Raw genomic sequence first — 19,027 nt, 5'->3', positions numbered from 1 at the left:
GTTTAGAGAACTGTAAGATATCACTACATCTGGTGGTATGCATGTGAGAAAGAGAGAAAGACCAATGGCAAAACAAAAAAGGAGAAAAAAAAAAAAAAAGCTGAAATCGAAATGAATTTCCCAACTCGTGGGGACCACAGCCCCTCTGTGTATGTGTGTGGGAGGAGTACAAAAAAACAACTTTTTTTTTTTCAAATAACTCCAATTAGTTTCAACTAAGAAAGCAAAAAAAAGAAAAAGACACTGTGTTGGGGAGGAAAGGGAATTATTCTTTGATGAAACAAAAGTCATCTAATTCCCCTTTCTTCCCTTATAAATTGTTTCAAGTGTTAGCCTCTGCAGTAAAATTAACATTTTAAGTTTTCAGAGTGAATTGTCCCAAGAAGGAGAAGGAAAGCAGTGCAAGACAAGATTTAGAGAGGAAGAAAGAAAAACTGGAACAGTCAAAGAAAGTTAAAACAAGATGGAGGAAGAAAGAGAAAAGGAAATAAACTCGGCATAATAATGATAAAAAAAAAAAAAAACTACCAAAGTAAAGCTCTCTATGTTCTGGATAAAAAAAAAAAAAAAATGAAAGCGAGCTAAAAAGTGAAGAATTCACATTCCTGATATATTTAATTGTTAATTCCTTTAACTCACACAGAAAGTGGGTTGAAAGCTCAGTATACCTAGAAGTTTGATGACGATGATGTAATAATAAAGTGTGAATCTTTTGTTTAAAATTTTATACTTTTTTAGATACTATAATAAATAAAAAGGTGCTTTCAACAAAAAAAAACAGACTTTATATATATATATATATATATATATATATATATATATATATATATATATATATGACAGATACACGCTCAAAGAATGACATACAAATATACATAGATAAGCATAAACATATGTAAGTGGCGACAGAACATGAATGTCTTACAAATTATTTCCTATTAAGAATTTTTGTCCCAAATACGTTTTTTTTTTTCCTTTTTAACTTTGCAAATTTAGCTGCAGGGATGTGGCAGATATTTTATAAGCAACATCATTATTGACATTTTTTTTTTTTTTCTGATAAATAAAAATATATAAATTATTTCACTTTTCTCCAAACCCCCAAAAGAATTGTGATAGGGAGTAACAGAAAAATGAAAAAAAAAAAAAAAAAGTCTTTTTTTGAAAATGAAAATACACGCACAATATTTCCAACCATGACATATCATGACAAATGCAAAAAGATTTTTTCTTGAAAAAATTATGAAGAAACTTTCTGAAAAGCAGAAGATATTGAATAAAATCATAAAATACTTACAGAATTCTAAAAAAAGAAATTATATTGATTATAACAGAAAGGTAAAAACTTGTTCTTTTTCTGATTTTCACTAATATTACAGACTAAAGTAATGGTTAGTAATGGTTCTATGATAAAGGACATGTCATTGTATTTTCAAGGATATTAGTGAAAAGAAAAAAAAGTGTGTTATAACGAAGTAATGAATTTAACAGGAATACGAGTAACAATCGTAAAAAAAGAAATCAGTTTTCCCAACCTATAGACCACAATTTACAAAAATAAAAAACAAACTTTAAAATATAACAACTATATGTATGATTTATTCGGTTTAGTAATGATAGTAAGAAAAATAAAAAATATGGCATAATCACATTGACATACTAGTTCCATTAGATCACGGAGGGTTAATATTTGGTAATACCAGGTGCTGTACATGCTCTAAAATCTGAAAAGGGAAGGGTGCCGTCAGACTACTGCATGAAATAAAGCACTCCCATAACCCTGGATGGTTAAGGGACTCATCTGTAATCCATCATTCATAAAAAATAAATTTGGTCTGAAATAATCAAACTACTTTTTGGATTATTCAGTAAATCATGTGGAATTTTAGGTCCAGAATAATTATTTACATTCAACCAATGAACAGACTCGATGTTGAAAGCCAAAATGTTTTTTAAGGAAGCATCACCGGCACCCACAATGATGGTGAAAGTTTTATGGGCACCACCACTAATGAAATGTACTGCAAGAGCCAATCCATTTTAAAAAGCTAATGCTTTAATGGAGCCATGATGCTTGCAATCATCCCAAAGCCAACAATTTAGTAAGTACCAACAACTCCACAAGTCTACATTGTCATTGGAATAAAAATAAATCTGTCCAAGAAGAATATTCATTCATTTTTTCTGAATCTCAAGTGACAGACCCACCATTGTGGTTCAACTAATGACCTGGCCAAAGTGCTAATTGAAAATGAATTGCACAGATAGCATTCTTTCTCTTTAAAAAGAAAAAAATGGTCACTTCCCATCTAATCGCTTTTCATTGTCACAACTAAGGCTTGCTGTTTGATTTGATAAGAGAATCCAGTTACATTGACCTCTTTTAATGATATTGGAAAATGACCGGCACTCTGAGGTCCTGGATATGACCTTTAACTATATCCGATGGTAAGGCCCCAGCTTGCAGGCCTTAGGGAGTGTGGAGCCACCCTTTAATTGCCATTACTCCCAAGTCCACTCTGACCCGGAGTGGTAGCACCTGTTAGGGTCCCAACTATGGGTTAAATAGAATACGACTTAAAAAACAAATATACTATATTAAAAAATCGTTCTTCAAAATCACCAGATTCGGCATTAAATAACCTGAAAAGGGTTGATATGCCGTAAAACAAAACAACCAACCAACCGGCACTCTGACTGGGGCCAGTTGTTTTCCAGGAGTGTAGATGCAGATCAAACTTGTCAATAGAAGCTCAGCATCTGCATTTTTGACACTCACCTAATTTTAGTCTATGACTAAAATTAGGTGAGTAAACGCTATTCCAAGTGTATTCATCGCCTGAAAGGGTCCTCCTGTCTTAGTGTAACACATACTCTGGGCAAGTTGAGCCAGTTTTCTCCAAAGGAGAAAGTTTCTAATGAATATTAAATTCACAAGCATTCCATAGTCACATGCAGGTGAAATGATTTTAATAATGTTACTTTTTGCAGAGCAGTGTCAATGTCCTCCCACATACAGCACCTGGTATTTCCAAATGATTATCATCTTGTATTGATAAAGCTCAATGTCATTAGAATGGTATTAGTAGATGAGAAAGGTGCTGCATTGATCCAAGTGTCTCAATTCGACTGTGACGTAACTAGTATACAGAATAGTGAGAATCTGTTCTGATTCATTCATCAGATGTAATTGAGTCAATAAAACTAATTCTAATCAGCTTTTTGTAAGGGAGTAAAAATTAGGAGAAAGACAACAAGTTGAATAAGACTGAAGCAGCTAAAAGCATTAAGCTCCTACTAAAAAATAGTCTACATTTGTTTTAAAAAAAACTTGGCAAAATTGATTTTTAAGGAAACATTGAAAATCGTTTGAAATCAAAGTCCGAGCCACATATAATTGACTCACTCCTATTGCAAATTAAGTTTGATTTTCAAAGAAAGTTGACAAATATCATCTACTCTACAAGTAAGGCTTTATAATTGGCAAGAACGGAAAAGGCAAGTTAATAAGAGAGAAAAATAACAGCATATCTGAGCAAAATAGAAAGCAGAAATAAAACAGATACATTAGGCCTTTAACATTGTTGGTAGAAATTAACTTTTTCCTATTTCAGAAAAAGCAGATTTCTGCCAATTAGCAGTGAACTTATCCTGGATTTAAGCAGATATTATTTTATTTATTCCATCATTTCATTACATACAGGAAAATTAGACAGTCATTTAGGGTGTACTCATATGACATGTAGACAAAAAAAAAATAAAGATAACAAATCACAGTAGTGATATTGCAATGAATAATAAAAAAATAAAGAAAATGTGATAGTTCTACACATGAAAACTATAAGCCAAAAATCTATGACATGTTCTGTAAATGTATATCTAAGGTTGTTTTTAGGTATATTACTAGTACGTTGAGATATAATAACCAATTTGGATATTATAGTATACAAACTGGTTATCATATCTCAACTTACAGATATGATGAAAGTATATCTGAACGCCGAAGCTATTGGAGTTATCCAGACATTTTGTCCCCTTGATGATAGGATTTGAGAATAGGGAGAAGTTGTTGCTAGTGTGACTGCAAGAGTTAGAAGTGGAGGAAACTTCTGCCATCACTAACCAGCAGAGTGTTACCACTGTCAACAAAAGGAAGAGTTTATCAGGCATGTGTATGCAGTACGGTAATGATGCATGAAAATTAATTTTGGCGAATAAAGGTTAAGGACGTTGCATGGAGAAATGATATGAGAATAACATCATGGATGTGTAATGCGAGTGTTGAATCAGAAGTTCAGAGGAAGATTAAATCTGGAATGGTATAGAAAGATGTATGCAAGACAGGAGACTTTGATAGTATGGCCAGGTTGAAAGAATGGATAAGAGCTTTGGGTTAATAAATGAAGAAGAGTTGAGGTATCAGATTCAGTTTAGAAGGGAAGGTCAAGGAAAACACGGAAATGATGATGGATTTGAGCGAAAGATAAATAAAGACATGACCAGAGATAGATTATTTTGAAAGTCATTTCCTAAAAAACTCTCTAACACGTGCCAGCATGTAAAATGGATGCTAAACTGAATATGATCACTATGACTGAACCACTAAAATCATCATACATAAATAATCAACGACAATTATATTTAAGTTGAGGAAAAGCATCACTGTAAATGAGGTCGGCGAGCACATCATCTGAAACACAGTAGAAATATAAACAGGCAGCGCATGCATGGTCCCCCTCTGGTGCCGCATATGAGATGACGTCACGAAACATAGTGAAGAAATGATGAATGTGAGAAGTGTGAAGGGTCAACGTTGCCTTCACATTTTTGCCAAGTTTCAGAAAAATCTAATGGATGGGGCAAAAGTTATGGGGTGAAAAGAGTCTTTTGCAATTTGGGGGCCTTTGTAATCTATTTTGAGCTCCTAGGAATGCTGAGTCCCAGTGAAAATGGACAAACGGTGCAGTTTCATGCCTTAAGACATGGATATTTGAATGAAGCACCATGGAAAACCACTTTATAGTCAGACATAATAAGTTTTTGTTGAGAAATATGAAAAAAGAGCCACAAAAAGGGGCATGTTTAGCACTGAAAGCCCTTGTGAATGCAAACCAGAATTTTGCCAGGGTCACCCATACTGGATTTATATTAAGAACAATGGGCTCCACATTTTAGCCAAGTTTCAGAAAAATCTAATGGATGGATCAAAAGTTATGGGGCAAAACATGTCATTTTTAGTCATTTTGGGGGTATTTTTGACCTCTGTTGAGTCCCTCAGGAATTTTCACAAAAAAATTTTTTTACTGTGCATATCCATTTAATGAAATACAATTTGTGGCAAAATTTCAGGAAAAACTAATTGGCAGTTATCTGGCAATTGTCCGGACTAACAGACGCCACTGAAAACATAGGTTCCTCTCCGATAAATCAGGGGACCAATACCAATGTTGACAAAGATACTAGTCAGAATAAACAATAATCAGAATCAGTAAAAGCCATAGTTCATCTTTTCCTATCTAATACATAAAATTATCTTGTCGGATTTCCCATGTTAGAACCAAATCGCTATATATCTGACAAATAGATATTTGATTCTGACTAATGATTGTTTCCTTTTTATTTTTACAGCATATTCTTTACACTAAAAAAAATGTAATTCACCCTAATTTGTTTTTGAAAATAATTATTCTGGCAATATAGATTATTTTTTCCATAAACATCAGTATATATATATATATATATATATATATATATATATATATATATATATATATATATATATATATATAAGTAACCTTGATTGTCTATGTGTAGAATAGTCTCCAGAAAACTACTTTGTCAATTTTTGGTCTACAGAGATGAAATTTTATGTACAAGGGGATAACTTCAATTTGTTTTTTAGCTGATAAAAATAGCTGCTATGGGGTCAAAATTGAAAAAAATTGAAACTTGGAAGATGTAAGTCAACTAAATGTGTTACCTCTACGTAGACACAAATATACATTTATACTTTTAACAATATTATTTTATCAAGTTTTTATATGCATATGGACTTAGCTCATGTGGTAATGAATAATGCTAGAGAGCTAAGTTTTGATTTTGATTCTAACTGATGGCATCCAAATCATATTTCTATTTATTTCTTTTTTAACTTTTGAAATCACTACTATATATTGGGTACAATATAATAATCAATAGAGAATTGGCTCTATAAATAATACAAAATTTGTATGAATTAAAATATATTTAAGTGTATTTTACAACCAGCCATTGTTGGTCAACATGCTGCCGACTGTCAACCTGATAGTTGTTGGTTCAATCCCTGGCTAGAGAAAGCTGTTGGTCTAGCCACACTGATGGACTGTGATACAGCGAAACAGTACTGTATGTGGATAACTATATTTTAAGCCCCCCTCCTTGAGTAGAGCACTGCTGTAAATGTATCACACTTGCTACTTAATTGGCATTCATGCAAGGCTTGCTGTTTGTAAATAAACAAGCAGCTCGAGCACTGCAAAAGCAGTGGGCGAGTGTTTATTTAAATGGACATTCGAGGAGATTATTTGCAGGCACTTATCCCATGGGCCAGAGGTTAGAACTGCCAACTGTCAACTCGATAGTTGTAGGTTCAATCCCTGGCTAGGGAAAAGTGCTGGTCTAGCTGCACTAATGAGCCATGATACAGCCAAACAGTACTATGACTTTGTGTGAGGAATAGTTTCTATGAAACTACTCTGTCAATTTTTGGTCTACAGACTTGAAACTTGATATATAAGGGATTCAGAAGTTTTGATTTTAGTCGGTAAAACTATCTGCTACGGGGTCAAACTTGAAAAAATTGGAATTTGACAGGTGTAAGTCGAATTAAAATGCCCTCTCTACACATGCGCAAATATACATATATATGCTAAAGTTGGTTAATTTTTAAAGTTTTCATATCCATCTGCTGTTAGCTGAGATAGTAACAAATAAGCTGAAGCACTAAATGTTCTGGTTTCAATTCTAGCTGATGGCACCCAAATCACATTTTTTTTTAAATCATGATTATATATTGGGAACAATATAATAATCAATAGAGTAGTGGTTGTACAATTATAAATATGAAATCTGTATAAATTAAAATATCATGTTTAAGTGTATTTTACAACCGAACAACCTGCTAGCATATATACATATAAATTAAATGCAGCATTCTTGTATGTAAGCAATCATTTTTAAATGTGACAGAATTCATAGCTTTATTATATTTTATTATTTTTCTTATCTTTTTTGAGTTAAAATCCAAAAAAAATTATTTTTGAACTTCAGTTTGTTCTTTTGACGTATCTAATTTTAGTGATCATCTATTTTTAACACCTGAAGATGATTCAACAAAGAATCAAAACTGCTTGTGGTACATATAGAATATTTAATTTTTTTTTTTTTTTTTTTGATTTTAGCACAAACAAAATTTTTAGAAAAAACTGAAAAAAATTTTACAAAATTATAATCAAGCTGAGAAATTCTGTTATGTTTAACAATGCTTGCTTGAATATATATATTGTATATTTAGGTACCATTCTTTCATGTAAAAAAGCATTGCTATACATTTGAGAATTCAGTGCTTGATTATACCTTTTTTATTTGTTCAATTTTCCTAATAATCTTTCTTGTTACATATTAAAACATTCAAATCTTCATCAAATCATCTTCAGATGACAAAAACAAAAAAGTCAATGAGTAAGAAGCTGGAGAAAACACCAGTTGAGAGCAGCTTATATGCGGTCTTTAAACATCAAAACAACTGGTGTACTTTCAAAAGTTGTTTTATAATTTGATTTCCAGGGTATCACAATTAGTGTCATCAAATAAATTCTAATTTATATCAAACATTTTAAAATATTGCTACTAGTTTCATATATAATTTACTTATTGTAGGTTATTGAGTTTTAATAAAGATAGCTTTATATACATATACTAGCCTGGGTGCCCGGCGTTGCCCGGGTGTTTGTAGGTGTGTGTTGAGCAAAAAAAAAAAAAAAAAAGTTGTAGTAGGCAGGCTTCAAGCCGTGACATGAAGGCAGAAAAGAAAGTGGAGGTATGTGTAAGGACGTTGGTTGAACAAAAAAAAAAAAAAAAAATTGCGAGTGCAAAAAAGTGGTAGTAGACAGACAGGCTCGAACCCGTTCTGCGAAGGAGGAAAAGAAAGTGAAAAAAAATGTGATGCATTAGCTGTTGCGCCCGTCACCAATCCACGAGTAACGTATGTTTAAATTAAGGCTAGATAATCAAAAAGAGGCAATGACTTTTGAAAATATTTGTGAAAAAAATCAATACTTCCTTGTAGAAAAGTGCCCAGCTGAGGGTGAAGGAATTAATGTTTTTGGCTAATTTTTCGATATTTGTCATCCGAACCTTTCTCATGAAAATCCATCACCTCTGTCAAAAGTTTTTGCAAAATATACAAACATACATACATTTAAACAGACAGGTGAGATTTATATTATAGATGGCAAAAATTGCATGTCAATAATAGTCTGTTTTGAATCAAATCTGTGTGTACATGGATAATGACAGCAATGTCAATATTAAAATCAGACAACTAATAAATGTCTCTAAATGAATCCAAAACATATTTTGAGAAAATTTATACAACAATTGATATAAATATAAAAGATTGTAGTTTGCCTGCCTCCCTCCTCCTCCTCCTCCTCCTCCTCCTCCTCCCTGGTAGATGAAGTTACATCCCTTAAACACATTTAGTTAATTGCCTGCTCAATTATTATCTTGTAATTGAACTTTTAAACACATTTAGTTAATTGCCTGCTCAATTATTATCTTGTAATTGAACTTTTAAACACAGTTAATTGCCTGCTCAATTATTATCTTGTAATTGAACTTTTAAACACATTTAGTTAATTGCCTGCTCAATTAGTATCTTGTAATTGAACTTTTAAACACATTTAGTTAATTGCCTGCTCAATTATTATCTTGTAATTGAACTTTTAATACAGAAATGTACACCACTATGCACACACCTACAAACGCCTTCTTTCTTGTAAATAAATATTGTTTGTTATGTTAATGTATGATCATTGTGTAACATGATTGCCTTTCAGGGGATTGGAGAAGATGGTGGTAATACAAATCATAACAAGCCGAGCATGCAGGGTCTTCCTCCATGAGTGGACAAATTTATTTTCACCATGACTAATGTTTGTGCAAAATTTCAAAAACATTCAACAAGTGGTTATTGAGAAAAGTGCAAAAAATGAACAGATGAACAATTTGGAGGCAATTTTACCCCTATAATGCCTCCTAGGGGGACAACAAGAGTTATCCGTTCTGGCAAAAATTTACTTTTACCATAACTAATGTTTGTGCAAAATTTCAAAAAAATCCAAGGCGTGGTTATTGAGAAAAGTGCGAACAAATGAACTGACAAATGGGAGTGAATTACTAGGTCCAATCCCTCCTTTGCCGGGGGGAACCAATAATGATAATTTGTAATAGCTATCGCATTGATGAGAACTGCAGCTTCAAAAATCTACTGATAGAATGTAGATTACCATCAGAATGTGGTTTGAAAGCAGTTTTGGAATTTAAATTGTGACTGATCAGTTAAATGAAAAGGAAATTCATAGAAACAAAAGCAATTGTGAAAAATACTATCAGAAACTGAAAAATGGCAGAGCAAAGATTTTCGTCAACTCTTCAGGATCTCTTGTTTGTTCAATTTTATAGGTGGGGCCAACAAAAGAGACAAGTGCGAGAGTAAGGTAATGTCAGCAGACTACCAATAACAAAAAAAAAATTCCTTCTATGTTTTTGAGTCTTCATTTGTGACAAGGATATGGAAGAAGATATATATTATTTTAATTGGAATTCATTATCAAGATGAGTATTATTTATTAATTTATTTATTGCGGACTATTATTCTCATCTTTATTAGTTGTTGTTTCACGACGTTTCGGCCAGCTATTCCTCTGGCCTTCGTCAGGTGGTAACCGCAACGGGATAGGAACTTCGAATCTCCTAACTGCATTCTCAGCAATCACTGCCATCCATAATTGTTGTCGTCTCACCACATTTTTTGGCCCGTGGCACAGTTGATAGAGACGTTGAATCTCTACGGTTCCAGATGATGATTGTCTGAAAATATCGGTTTCAATCCTACCCAAAGCCGGCCAGAGGTTTACTTGGCCAAAACGTGGTGAGACGACAACAACTATGGATGGCAGTGATTGCTGAGAATGCAGTTAGGAGATTCAAAGTTCCTATCTGTCGCGGTTACCACCTGACGAAGGCCAGAGGAATAGTTGGCTGAAACGTTGTGAAACAACAACTAATAAAAATGAGAATAATAGTATGTAATAAATAAATTAATATGGAAGAAGATAATTCGGAAAATGCAAGGAGAATTCAATAATGTGAATGAAGTGTTTCTTTTCAGTCTTATGTAATATGGCATCCTCTGTTACATAAGGGCTGTCCCCTTTTCATGTAAGTAAAAAAATAGGAAATTAGTTAAATGTAAATATGAAATATGATAGTCAAGGATTCGAACTTGCGAAGCTAGAATTGAGAATTCCAATCATAAGTTAAAATAAACACAGAATGTTATTATAAATGGAATATCCAGTTAAATTGTTGATTCTGTTAAAATATTTAATAATACAATTTGGATGGAATCTATTTACATTCTTAGAAAGAAAACATAATAGAAATTTGTGTTACAGAATTAACAAATAGGCTAAATTCCTTTATGAAACAAAGATAATGGAAAATGTTATTGTAAAGTGAGTTACGTAAAATTAGGTTAGAGAAGGATTCATGCCATGGGTCTCATATACACGTGCTCGGTCATGTGATGACGTCATGAGTTATGATTTAGTTAGATAAGTGAGAATCAGGATCAGTCAGAGAGAAGAAGCGAGGGGGGGGTCAGATCAGTCAGAGAAGAGAGGAGATCAGACCGATTCTCTGTTCAAGTCAAAGAACCCTCTAGGAAGCGAGAGGTTTTTAGAGATAACCATGTAAAGCTTTGAATCCCTGAAATACAGAATCATTCCGACCGGTCGAAGAATAAATGATCATCATGTTTTTTATAACTGCCATCTTTCTGTGCTCATCATTACAACGAGAAAGGTAACGTGTTTATATTATATGTACAACTGTCAAACGTAATGTCAAACTATCTCTCAGTCTATCTATCAAGATATTCAAAAATCTCCTTCTAGTTGAATTACAGGCTTGGTTCTCTTGTAGTAACATGTACACTGTCTATTATATATATACAGAACTGTCTCTCTCTTTATATATACTCTGTTTATGTCTCCAATATGCTATCTCCACAAACATGAACATCTTAAGACATATGAACACTCAACACATGAGCACTCCTAAGACTGTCTCGATAACACACTAAGACTCTTACTAACATGAACAATAACAAATATATAAGTCATCATCTAAATAAGAACAACGAAACATACTCACATATTTGGTACTTCAAAAATAACACTCACAACATAACACCTCAACAAAAACATTGATTCCATGACACATAATTATAAGAAGCAACGTCATGCATGACCAACAAACTGTCTCTCCCAATTTCCCCCACAAAAAAAAAAAAATACAATAAGGGAAAATCATGTTACAATTTTCCTTTTTCTTTCCTTTATGATTGTTTTGTGTTGAACCATTTTTACTGGATCCACAACACACTTATCTGAACACAAAAGCATGACAAATACAAAACCACAAACGAAAAAGGAGATGAGTGTTCTTACTTACCATAACAATCATTGTCGGTTTGAAATTCTGTGACAGGCCAGGAATATTTTAGCAATTCTTTGTCAGTTGCGCAGGCCGTGAGATGGTCAATCAGAGAGTTATACAAATCAATCAGCACATGAGGTGACTGTGTTTAAAAGAAAGACAAAAATTTGTGCCATTAATACGTACATGCAGACCTACCAGTTGGGAAAACTTTCCTCAACACTACTTTTTGGTGGCAATGGTTAATCAAAAGTGAGTTCATCACATACAAAAACAATTTAACTCATAAAAAAAAACCGAAAATGAGGAAGATCAAAGAAATAGAAGAGCACAACATTATCAACAGCACTAAAACATGACATTTTATTTGACAAAATCCATCATGGTGTATACTTGTTTTTGTTTCAGCACTCATCATGAAGCAATTGGGTCAGCTCCATCCAGAGAATTTACCATATTTCGAATGAAAGCTGACCAGATGCCATGATCCATCACAATAGTGAATACAAATGTTAGCCAATCATAGTTCCAGCGATAAACCCCATAGAGAAGAAGACCCAGGATCAGCTCAGTATCCTGTTTTATCATGCTGAACGAGGTTTTAAGTTAACTTCTGCCTTGTTTTCTTGCGACACTGATGAAGAGCATGACTGAACAAGCGAACAAGGATCAAGAGGAGAGCTTGCGACAGAGAGGATAGGTTGTAGCAAGAATGAATAACAGCATTTGAGATGAACTCTTGCCAGCGAATACAAAGATGCAACGTAAACAGCAGTGACTGGATAACTCATGCTTTCAAGGTTGTTTGCTTGCATTGGCCAGGTTTTGTAGAAATACAATAGAATGGTGCAGACGAGAACTTGATAGATGTGGATTTAGTACAAAGTTTTGTTTCAAGGTGTATGCCTCTCAGAGATTGGACTTTGTGGTCAGAGAGCACTGCATGAAAGTGATTTCCATTTAGAATAATAAAAACACATTTTAATAAGTAAATTATATATATATATAATATTTAATTCAACTTTAAAATTAAAAATAAAATTAAATATTAAATAAAGCATTTTGAGAATTCTTATTTTAGGCAAAAAATCTTTAATAAAACAATCATGTTACTGATTTGGCATCATGTTTTTATTCACTATTATTATGTTACGGTGTTCTGTTGTTTGACCGACACTAACTTTAATACTTGAAAATAGTTCAATCATCTAATATCTGCTATATGTACAGTATAAGTAAAAATCATAGGCAAAACTATAGACATTATTTTTTTATTTGAATTAAAATTGTTATAAATTAATCCTGAATGCTTAAGATATTTTATTAAGTTGTCTTCATTGGACTTTTTTTTATTACTTTTTAAAAATTTAATTATTTTATTATAATTTAGAAGTAAAATATTAAATCACCTTTAATTTTCTGTGTAGACAAACAAGTATATAAATTAAATTTAAAAAATATTACTATTTACCAAATTCAGCAATTTATAAAATTGTTACTGGAACAAATTTTCTTTTATCCAATAAGTCTCTCTCATTTACATTGGCTATTCATCCAGTTTTATAAAATTTGTAAAACTATTCTTACCGTTGGATGATTTCAAATTCATGTAGATTAAGATAAAGTTAAGTATGCATTATAGTTTGTTTTTATTTTTTTTAACATTTAATATTCAACATTAATTCTCTCTCCTACTTTATTCAGTTTGAAGCATTTTGAAATTTTTGAGGAATGTGATATAAAAAGTTTTATTTATTTTTATTTATTCTTTCTAGAGATTGTTTAAATTTAATAACTGTTAATTATATTACACTGATACTTGTAAAAGGTAAATATTAAAAACTTTCATATTCATTCATTATATGCAAACACAGACACACATTTGCTTGAGAACCCATTTCAAGATAGTTTTATAATACTGAGACATGCTTGGGCCCTTTAATAAATGCAAGGAATCATGCTGCTGTGTTGAAAACTGTCAGACGTTCTCAGTTCAAAACTTTTATTGATACATTAATTTTTACCAAAAGTTATCTAAAGCAATTCAATCTTGATACTGCAAAATGTTCATCATTTAACTACCAATTAAATTGTATCCCCTTTAAATATAATCACATACACAGCCACAAACTAATAAAATAATGTTCCAACTCCAGCAAAAAGTAGCTGATTCTACCTCCAACTGGTTAATTATAGTTTGTTAGAAGTGCATAAAAACGTCTAAAAAATTTAAATGAATAATTATAATTTATGTTTAGACTGGTATTCTAATATTGATTATTATAATCACAATTAGGGATAGGGAACTGGAATCAAAAGTTAGCAACTTTTGCAGGAGTTATGTCATTAAAATTGACTTCAAAGTCAGCCTGCTATTTATCTTTTGAGTGTGGAGTCAGAGGTCAATCAATCTTGTAAGAACCGTGGTTGGAATCAGTGTTCTTTTTGTTGTTTTTGTTCACTCATAAACTCATATAAACAAAGATGTAGAGTAAGACGACAAAGAAACAGTGTATATGCTGAATGACGATCACCTACTAAACAGACCTAGTATAGAATTTAACACAGTATGAGAATGATTAATTGAAAAATAATATAGTAATAATATGTAATAATATTAAAATAAATATGAACAAATATCATAATAATATGTAATAATAAATATTAAAATAAATATGAACAAATATCATAATATGTAATAATAAATATTAAAATAAATGAAACAATATTGTATTTTTTAACGTCATCCTCTCCTTTCGAGTATCTAGCCTTAATATTAAAAAATGTCACTCTCTGTTTGGCAGTGGTCGTAACAGCATAGACGTCAGGTTTTTTTCCTCCTTTGCGGTACGGGTTCGAGCCTGCCTTCCTATTACCACTTTTTTTCTTTTTTTGCTCAACATACACATCCAAACACCCGGGCAACGCCGGGCTAAAATGCTAGTCTATACTCCTATAAATTCGTTTTTCTTTTGTGTGTATTGATATTCAAATTAAAAACCCTCTTTTCTATTTATTTAAAAATAAAATACAATTTTCTTATACATAGGTTATGGAATTGCATTCACTAGCAAAAGATCTAGCTAATTTGCATATTCTTTTAAACATTCATGTTAATTAATTCCCTATTAGTTTTTCGATTATCTTTAGTTAACTATTACGTGTAATTATATTCATGCAGATATTCTACATGATTTATACTTGCATAATATTTGCATAAAAAGTTTACAGGAAACACAAAATTGTTTCCATATATATTTATGTATACGTACATATTTTTGTTTAATCTATCTATCTATTTATCCATAAAAGTGAACGTATCTGTGTGTCTGTGTACATTTCCTTACACAATAACTCGGTCAACTTTCAGTCTACAGACTCGTAATTTGATATACAGGGTAGTGAGATTTGGGAAAATCTTTCTAATTGGTTTTCGGCCAGAAATTTGGCTGTTAAGGTGTCAAAGTTCAACGATTTCACCTTTGAAAACTCTACCACACTCCTCCGACAATTTTGGGTCTAAACACTTGAAATTTTAGATATAGGTTTCTTGGACATGGATCTAACTTAATAACTTGATTTGAGCCCAAAACAATAAATGTTAAGGGGTCATAATAGGGGTCAAATTTTTTAAAAATTTGACCTCTGCGGTCTCTACCAAATTACTCAGACAATTTCTGATCTAAACATTTGAAATTTTACATAAAGGGTATTCAGAGATAGGATAAGCTTTTTAATCAGTTTGGGTTGAAAATTTTAGCTACAAATATATAAATCTATGTATGTATGTTTGCAGGTCTGCCTAAAACTTTCAACAGAGGCAACGGATTTTCACAAGATCAGTATTTTTTTGAAGCTCGACCCTTCAGACGACACATACCGAAAAATTGGCTAAAAACATTACTTTCTTCATCCTCAACTGGGCACATTTCTACAGGGAGGGATTGCCTTTTCGCCAATATTTTCGAAAGTCATCCTCTCTTTTCGATTGTCTAGCCTTAATTTAAACCTACATCACTTCCAGTTTGGCGGTGGTCTCGTAACAGCAAAGACGTCATATTTTTTTTCACATTCTTTCCCTCCTTCGCGGTACAGGTTCAATCTGCCTTCCTACTACACATTTTTTTTTTGTTCAACACACACCTCAAAACACCCGGGCAACGCCGGGTACCCATGCTAGTAAATATTAAAAATAAATATGAACAAATGTCGTAATATGTAATAATAAATATTAAAAATAAATATGAACAAATGTCGTAATAATATGTAATAATAAATATTAAAATAAATATGAACAAATATCGTAATAATATGTAATAATAAATATTAAAATAAATATGAAACAATGTCGTAATAATATGTAATAATAAATATTAAAATAAATATGAACAAATGTCGTAATAATATGCAATAATAAATATTAAAATAAATATGAACAAATATAGTAATAATATGTAATAATAAATATTAAAATAAATATGAACAAATGTCGTAATAATATGTAATAATAAATATTAAAATAAACATGAAACAATATTGTAATAATATGTAATAATAAATATTAAAATAAATATAAAACAATATTGTAATATGTAATAATAAACATTAAATCTATAAATACATATTATTAAATGTCACAAACCGTAAGAGCAAATGACTAACTCAATAAAACCTTATTAATATTACAGCATCTCATAAGAATCCTTATGAATTTGCATTTTCTTTTTTTTTCATTTTCTTGATAAGAGATCTTTAAAATGTGAACATTTAGAAACAAAGGAAATATTTTAGACAGAGGCAATAAATTTTCAAAGAAATTTGAAAGATTATTTTCCAAATATAGCCACTGACAAAGAAAATAAACATGCCAATTATACTAAAGGTCATCAAACATTTTTACTAAAAAAAGAAAGAAAAATTAAATAAATTCTAAACTTTAAATTTATTGCTCCCAAGAAACACTGCAATTTTTTGGATAGGTTTTTAAAATAATGATTTATTTTTAAAATTGGTTTCTAAAAGATTAATAAACAAATTATACAGGTTCTTTTTGTTAAATGTCTCAAACCTTAAAAATAATTGACAATAAAATCTTTCTTTTAAATTTCAACAGCCAATAAATAATCCTCAAGAATTTACATATTTCACATTTTCCTCAGAAAAGTGTATTTAAATGAGATGTTTGACAATAGACATCAATCAACTGGCATGATATTTTTCATAACAAAACATTATTTAAAAAGTATAAAGATAAGAAATGAAAGATGAATTTATTCAGTTTCTTTACTATCTAATGGCAATTCAAACCTTTTGTGTCATTTAATGTTAAAGCAATACCTATTTAGTTGGTTTGGCTTAGAGCATATCAACCTCAATGATTCATTCAGTTGTAGGATACATTTACATTTATAGGATTTTTTTGTTAGAAAAATAGTTTCAAGTCAATTTTACCTTGGAAAATCCAATTTCGTTAAAGTTTAAAATGTTGCTCAGGTTTTCGAACAGATCTTTAAGGTTATTTGAATTATGGTGTTTTTCTTAGTATTTTCTTTGGTTTTGTTTGAGATTCTAACAGTTGTTAGCATATGACTAATTGTGGCCTGGGATACACTGTGAAATATTCATTTTTTAATAAAAGCTTGTTAGTAATATGTGTATGTCTGTCCTCTGTAGAGTCTGGTTGGTACCAACTCTTCTTTCCTAGCCTTTCTGTAATCTACGTCACATTCGCTAATAGTTGGTCAAATTCTGTGCAATTTGGTACCTTGACATTCACTCCAAGATCATTGACATTTTTGATAGTCTTGTTTAGAGTAGGTTAAACATCAGTGTAAAGGATCTTTGTGTTGGAAAGCATCATGCCGATTCTTTTGTTGTTTTACCAGCATATCATCATTTTAGTGTTTCTTGTAAGAAATAGATTTTGTTTCATAATTTATTGATTAGGACTGTAACCATATTTTCGTTTTTTAACGTTAGGGAGTACTTACAAAAAGATGAATTTATCAGTCCTGCTATTTGTTGTTATTTCTAGAGCTAGCTGAGGCTTCTGCATTGGATATTTATGCTTTGTCAGGTAATTGCATCTGCATTTTTGTATGGTTTAAGATAACAGTAAATCTCACTATCTGAATCATTGGATCTATATATATATATATAGTTGGGATGATGGTTTTTGTATTTCAAAATTCATCTGGAAATGTAATTGGGTTTGATTTGTTGTTTGAAGTTGTTGCTAAATCACATATACACAACAGTTTTTTCAATTGCTAAGGTGGAGTTCTGGAAATGATTGATTGGTGTATGTGATTAGGGTCAAATTCTACTTTGTTGATGAGCTCCTGGATACAGTAATTGAATGGTTTAATGGTGTTGATCTTTTGTGCAAACAGTTTTGTACTATGTAGGAGGTGCCTTGTTCGTACGGGCATTTAAAATTGTCAGAGACTCTTAAAATTTATTATCTTATTGCTATACATCTTATGAGATGAATGACCAATTTTTATGATTTCAGGTTCAAATGAACAGCTACAGAAGGGATTGGAATACACCCTACTAAAGCCTGATTGTCACAGCTGGTGAATTTCCAAAATGTAATCTGGACATGAGGACATTTTAGAAGAACAATATGCAATAAAATTCTGTTTTAAATTTGAAGAAAATGCCACAGAAATATACGGAATGCTCCAGACTGCTTGTGGACCATTTTGTATAAATCAAGCATAAGCTTTAGAGTGGCATAAGAGATTCAAAGAAGACAGGGAGTCTGTGAAGGATAATAAGATGTGTGGGAGGAGTAAAAAAGTCAGAACATCAGAGTTGATTGGCCAAATAAAGAATTTCATGGATAAGGACCGTCGTATGTCTATATAGACAATAAGTGAACAGTTTGATGTCAGTGTGGGAACTGTGCTCACAACTATTCGCAAAGAACTAAAGATGGGGAAGATTTGCACGAATGCACCAATCCATAACTCCATCCTTGTCACAGACTATTTGACCAAAAGGAGCATCAAGACAGTTCCTCACCTTCCCTATCATCTAGCCATTGCTCCCTGGTTATTCCCTACATTCAAAGAAAACCATAGAGGCTGTTGTTATCAGACAATTGAAAAGATAAAAGAGGCTGTGATAAGGGTCATTGACACGTTCACACAGAAGGACTTCTATGGGCCTTCCATAATTTGTTGGAACAATATAACAAGTGCATTGCAGCCGGAGAAGATTACTTCAAAGAGGCCTAGAGTTTCATATATGTACTATC

General features: G+C 31.8%; 1 protein-coding gene across 2 annotated transcripts in view; it reads right to left on the bottom strand.

Annotated features, from left to right (window-relative positions):
• LOC145252654 (germinal-center associated nuclear protein-like) overlaps positions 1–19,027 on the bottom strand; it is a 662,650-nt gene that overhangs the window by 464,242 nt on the left and 179,381 nt on the right. For both annotated transcript variants that reach the window (XM_080112417.1, XM_080112418.1), the window contains exon 22: positions 11,779–11,905. In XM_080112417.1, coding sequence (XP_079968543.1) covers positions 11,779–11,905 — 127 coding nt within the window. The remainder of the gene's footprint in view (positions 1–11,778; positions 11,906–19,027) is intronic.

The sequence above is a fragment of the Euprymna scolopes genome, chromosome 29 (genome assembly GCF_053919585.1).
Source record: "Euprymna scolopes isolate OS-2025 chromosome 29, ASM5391958v1, whole genome shotgun sequence".
NCBI lineage: Eukaryota > Metazoa > Mollusca > Cephalopoda > Sepiida > Sepiolidae > Euprymna > Euprymna scolopes.
Note: the sequence above shows the minus strand (reverse complement) of the source record. Positions and strands in the feature narration are given on the sequence as shown.